This window comes from Notolepis coatsorum, assembly GCF_963971535.1.
Source record: "Notolepis coatsorum genome assembly, chromosome: 1".
Classification (NCBI taxonomy): domain Eukaryota; kingdom Metazoa; phylum Chordata; class Actinopteri; order Aulopiformes; family Paralepididae; genus Notolepis; species Notolepis coatsorum.
This window is the reverse complement of record NC_140165.1, coordinates 311,697,436-311,702,993: the sequence shown is the minus strand read 5'-3', so window position 1 is coordinate 311,702,993 and position 5,558 is coordinate 311,697,436. Positions and strand designations below refer to the sequence as shown.

The 5,558-nt window shown below is 41.6% G+C and overlaps 1 protein-coding gene across 1 annotated transcript; it reads left to right on the top strand.

Moving 5' to 3' along the window:
- Positions 1-558: 558 nt before the first annotated feature.
- LOC311226080 (axonemal dynein light intermediate polypeptide 1-like) lies at positions 559-5,117 on the top strand (the record flags this gene model as incomplete). The annotated part of the gene is made up of 6 exons (XM_084311457.1): positions 559-576; positions 1,035-1,116; positions 1,588-1,733; positions 2,167-2,336; positions 4,314-4,492; positions 5,061-5,117. Coding segments are annotated over exons 2-6 (627 nt in total), but the record flags the coding sequence as incomplete, so codon positions are not given.
- Between the last annotated feature and the right edge of the window lie 441 nt (positions 5,118-5,558).

The following is a 5,558-nucleotide window of genomic DNA, read 5'->3' as shown; positions in this document are numbered from 1 at the left end:
AAACAAACTGGTCAGACTACACCTACGGGAGACTGCAATTTGAAACTGGCCCCTCCAATGTACAGTAAATTACCAAGTATGGTTTTGTCAATATTCCAATGTACAGTTTTGCTTGTACAGTGTTCCTCACCCACCTCTCCTACCCAACCCCCCCTCCCCCCCACCCACCCAACCACCTCCAATGTACAGCCCCACCAACCCCGCCCCACCTACCCAACCTCCTCCAATGTACAGTTTTTACGTCAAATGTATATACTCTCTTTTCTGGACTCTTTTTGTATCACAAACAGTACTGTATTTGCAAATCTGGTATGTCATAAATGTATAGATGTAGCAGTACTGTCTATCTGTGTCTGGTATGTCATGTATGTCATATATGTCCTGATTAATTGAAAATGGGGCACCCTGATGTAAACAGGACGAAAGTCTTTCTCTGGTCTGAGCTGTACTGTATTGTACCAATTCTGCAATCTGTTAATAAAGTTTTCAATCAATCAAACCCAAGCCAAAGTCCTGCCCAGCTGATGCCACCAAGCGCCAACCAGAGGAAATCCCGAATACCATCTTTCCTCCTAGGTATGATCTTTGGTTAGGCTACGTCTCTAGCCTATATTTAGTACTATTTTGACACACAATACTCTAAATAGACCTGGTTACCACACTACCCAAAAGTATCATGGTGATATTACCATCAGTATCATGATTTAAATGTTATGGTACTGTCTATCTGTATGTCATGTATGTCATATATGTTACGATGAATTGAAAATGGGGGACCCTGATGTAAACAAGACGAAAGTCTTTCTCTGGTCTGCATCCCCTTAACAATTGTATGTATTGAGCTGTACTGTACTGTACCCATTCTGCAATCTGTTAATAAAGTTTTCAATCAATCAATCAATCAATGGTCATGGTATTACTTAAGGTTTTATGGTGATATTACTATCAGTATCATGATTTAAACAGTCTGTCTGTCTGTCTGTCTGTCTGTCTGTCTGTCTGTCTGTCTGTCTGTCTGTCTGTCTGTCTTGTAGCGAATGGATGGAGGATTCGTTGCTGAAATATGAACGCCCAGTCAGGGTGAACATAAATGCACCAGACAAGAAATCAGCAAAGGTAGGTTTGCCAAGCTAGTGGCTAACGACGTTATGGCGGTTGGTTAGTTTAGGAAGAGTTTGCAACAACCTTGTCGAATCCACTTGCACTAATCCAGGAAAAGTATTTGTTATTGCCCGTCTTGTACAATGCTTGCAAATTGACAAATTGTAAAACAAAATATATCCAATCGATTATAAAAGAAATAGTTGCCAACTATGTTTTATAATCGATTAGCTGTCGATTCGTTGTTGCAGCCCCCTAGTTGGTTAAACCTTTTAATTCTTATCTTTTTATTTTTATTCATTTGAATGTTTTTCTTGTTTTAAACCTTTTTTATTCAATTTTTAATTTTGTTTTCCTTCTGCTGTGAAGCACCTTGAGAGCTCACTGAGTTTAAAGTGTGCTATATAAAATAAATCTATTATTATTAGTTGTGTCACATTTAACTTAGGTCAGAAAGAAATCCTGCAGTAATGTTCACTATTACAGGGACGGCCTCGGCGAGCGAGTCCCCAGATTCCCCAGAGCGCGTGGTTAGACTGGCCCGTGGCTCCACCTCCCAAGCCAAAGTCCCAACAAGCTGATGCCACCAAGCACAAAACGGAGGAAATCCTGAATACCATCTTTCCTCCTAGGTATGATCTTTGGTTAGGCTACGTCTCTAGCCTATATTTAGTACTATTTTGACACACAATACTCCAAATAGACCTGGTTACCAATCTACCCAAAAGTATCATGGTGATATTACCATCAGTATCATGATTTAAATGTTACCGTCATGGTATTACTTAAGGTTTTATGGTGATATTACCATCAGTATCATGATTTAAATGTTACCGTCATGGTATTATTTAAGGTTTTATGGTGATATTACTATCAGTATCATGATTTAAATTAACGTATCATGGTGATACATACATTTCTACCATGTCTGTCTGTGTCTGTCTGTCTGTCTGTCTGTCTGTCTGTCTGTCTGTCTGTCTGTCTGTCTGTCTGCCTGCCTGTCTGTCTGTCTGTCTGTCTGTCTGTCTGTCTGTCTGTCTGTCTGTCTGTCTGTCTGTCTTGCAGGGAATGGATGGAGGACGACCAGCTGTGGGCGCAGCACGCCTCCAGCAGCCCCTGCAGCCGCATGGATGTGGTGCAGCTGACGGAGCAGCTGACCCTCAAGCTGCAGGAGATGCGGGCCAGGGAGGCGGGCTTCTGCCTCGACCGCAGGGAGAACTACTCCCAGTGCTTCGGTAAGCGGGCTGCTCGGCTGAGGCTGAACATAATAATAATAATAATAATAATAATAATAATAATAATAATAATAATAATAATAATAATAATAATAATAATAATAATAATAATAATAATAATAATGACTTGGATTTATATAGCGCTCTTCATGACACCCAGAGCGCTTCACAGAGTCCATTATTCGTTCATACACAGTCATACCGGTGGTGGTAAGCTACAATTGCAGCCAGAGCTGCCCTTAGTCAACACTGAGCTCCTGGCAGCCTATTGCTTAATAACAGCGGAGCAGTGCTGCCGTTGCTTCCGCGTTTTCCCTGATTGGCTGCGACACGCCCCGCGGCAGGCGCGGCAACCGCAGAGCGGAGCGGAGCGGCAGAGCTTGCGGCATTATGTAACCGCCCTAATCCGCCATGATTTTCATTCGAAGCTCAGCTCACCTGGCAGCGCAGCGGTCCTGCGGTCCGTTGTTGACAAGTTCGAATCCCATCACATTTTTTTTTAACGTGTATTCTTTCGCCGGTTAAGGTTAGGCATGGTTAAGGTTAAGGTTAGGCATTGTTTCGGAGTTGGTTAAGGTTAGAACGGTTAAGTTTAGGCGCTGCTAAGGAGCTGGTTAAGGTTAGAGTTTGTCTTAGAGAATGGCAATATTCTTTCTATGGTTAAGGTTAAGGTTAGGCATGGTTAAGGTTAAGGTTAAGGTTAGGCATTGTTTCGGAGTTGGTTAAGGTTAGAATGGTTAAGTTTAGGCGCTGTTAAGGAGCTGGTTAAGGTTAGCGTTTGTCTTAGAGAATGGCAATAGACAGCCTATTTCCGCACTGCCGCTCTCCCGCGTTGCCGCGGTCACATGGTCAAATTGTCACATTCTTGCACTCCGCTGTTAGAAAGCAACACGCCTCCTGGCAGGGACCTTCAGTCCTCCACCTGGGGCGACAAGGTTCTTCTGCTTCCTACGTCATGCCGCATCAGTATAACCACCGATGAAGATACACAGAGCACTATATACAGCTTATATACACATACATACAGTACAGAAAAGGGCATATCGATGGCTGAAACGCAAACCTGCACAATTCAGATTTTCTGATTTCACTTGGGATGATGAGAAACCTCCTATCTGCACCTATTCAGTCTGTCTGCAAGATATTTTCCAAAAGCAGTGTATTGTATTGGGTATCCTTAAAAAATAGCATTCTGCAAGAAAACGACACGTTTTTAAAAGGTGAAATATATATATATTGTATATATCCCCATATTTCTGTACATACTTGCATATAATCCTTTTTGCACATCTGTAGATACTATATCTATATTTGTACATATCCCTTACCTACTCTTACTAGTTACGCTGCTGGCCAGTATGACTTACTACCATAGTGTCTTTATACCTGCATCACTGTACATATTAATACTACAACCCTGTACATACATCTGATTAGTACTATTACTCAGTAACAATTTACTGTCTATATTTTATACCCAGTTGAATTACCTGTACATTGTATGTTACTATTGTAGGCTACTTTACTGTTACATTGGCAGTCTGGTTGGATGCCAAACTTATTTTCATTGTACTGTACTTGTGCTGTATAATGACAATACATTTGAATCTAATCTAATTTCACAGTACCATTATCATGTACTAAAAAATGATCTTGATTTATGGTCTGATGTCGGCTAATACCGGTAACTGTCCCATCCCAAATTCTCTCTCTCTCTCTCTCTCTCTTAACTATAACTACGATTTTATTCTGGTGGGTTGCCAGGTTATTATATTCTAAGGAAAGCACACGGTAACCCATCAATTGACCCATCTCAAACCTGCCCTCTTCGCTTGATCCTCCAATCGCAGCCGTTGCTTGTCGGAGGAGCAAAGCAACAGTTGTGATATTGGAGGATCAAGGAAAGAGGGTGGGGTTTAAGATGGGTCCATTCAATCAAGAAGGAGCTCATTCTCTTCTCCACGTTCCTCACTTTAGATGAGCTGATTAGACAAGTCACCATCATCTGTGCCGAGAGGGGCTTGCTGCTGCACCAGGTGAGGGATGAGATCCGCATGACCATCGCTGCCCACAGGACGCTGTACGAGAGCAGCGTGGCCTTCGGCGTGAGCAAGGCCCTGCAGTCGGAGCAGGAAAAGTGTGACATGGAGAAGAGGGTAATGTGACCTACCGACGAACATATAACATAGAAATTATAATCATTCTTTCATGCACACATCAGTACGAGAAACACGGCAACACACCCTGTAGTTAGACATTAAGACCCAGTACAGATGAGAAGGATTACCTGTCATATTAATACTAGTCAGCAATATAAATACTTGTTGGGTTAGATACTAGTCTATATATAAATACTTGTTGGGTTAGATACTAGTCTATATATAAATACTTGTTGGGTTAGATACTAGTCTATATATAAATACTTGTTGGGTTAGGCTAAATTGCACCCGGCATAGTTGGTAAATTTGCTATCACTGTGTGCACAATTTAAAACAATCCAAATTCGAAACACACACACATGACACAAGGCACCCAAGAAAGTTCAGTTAGGTGTCCAGCAGAGGGCTCCATTTCTCTTCAGATAAATTCACTGTAAAACCAAAGTAGCCGTCCAACTCCACCACCATCCTTTTACACAGGTGGTGACCTTGTCTGAAAGAAAAGTGTTACCAAAAGTCATGTTGACACAAAGACGTATGTTTATTATTAATCCTCCGTGTTTAGATTAGTGATCTGAAGGAGGAGAATTTGGTGCTGGAGAGGCAGGCGACCGAGCAGAAGGTTAAGTCTGACGTAGTAGAGGAGAGGGAGACCGAGAAGAGGGGGGCGGAGGAGAAGAAGTATCTAGAAGAGGTGGAATACCTGGACAACCTCATCAAGCAGATGCAGGTGAGGAGGAGCACACATTTTATTTTAATTTTTTTTATTTACCCTTTATTTATCCAGGAATGTCCCATTGAGATACAAGATCTCTTCTTCCAGGGAGTCCTGACCTGACAAACACTCTCACATGATAAACCTTGACGGAATAGCACTTAAAGTTCCTCCATTCAAGATGATACTTGACAAAGAGTTAAACAGCATTTACTTTAGGGATGTTCTTAAAAGTAAATGGCTGTATTTATATAGCGCTTTATAAAAGTAAAAGTAGTAGTTCAAGTTTTGTTTTATTTGTCACATGGTACATCATGTACATTACAGTGAACTGCTTGGTTCTGTATG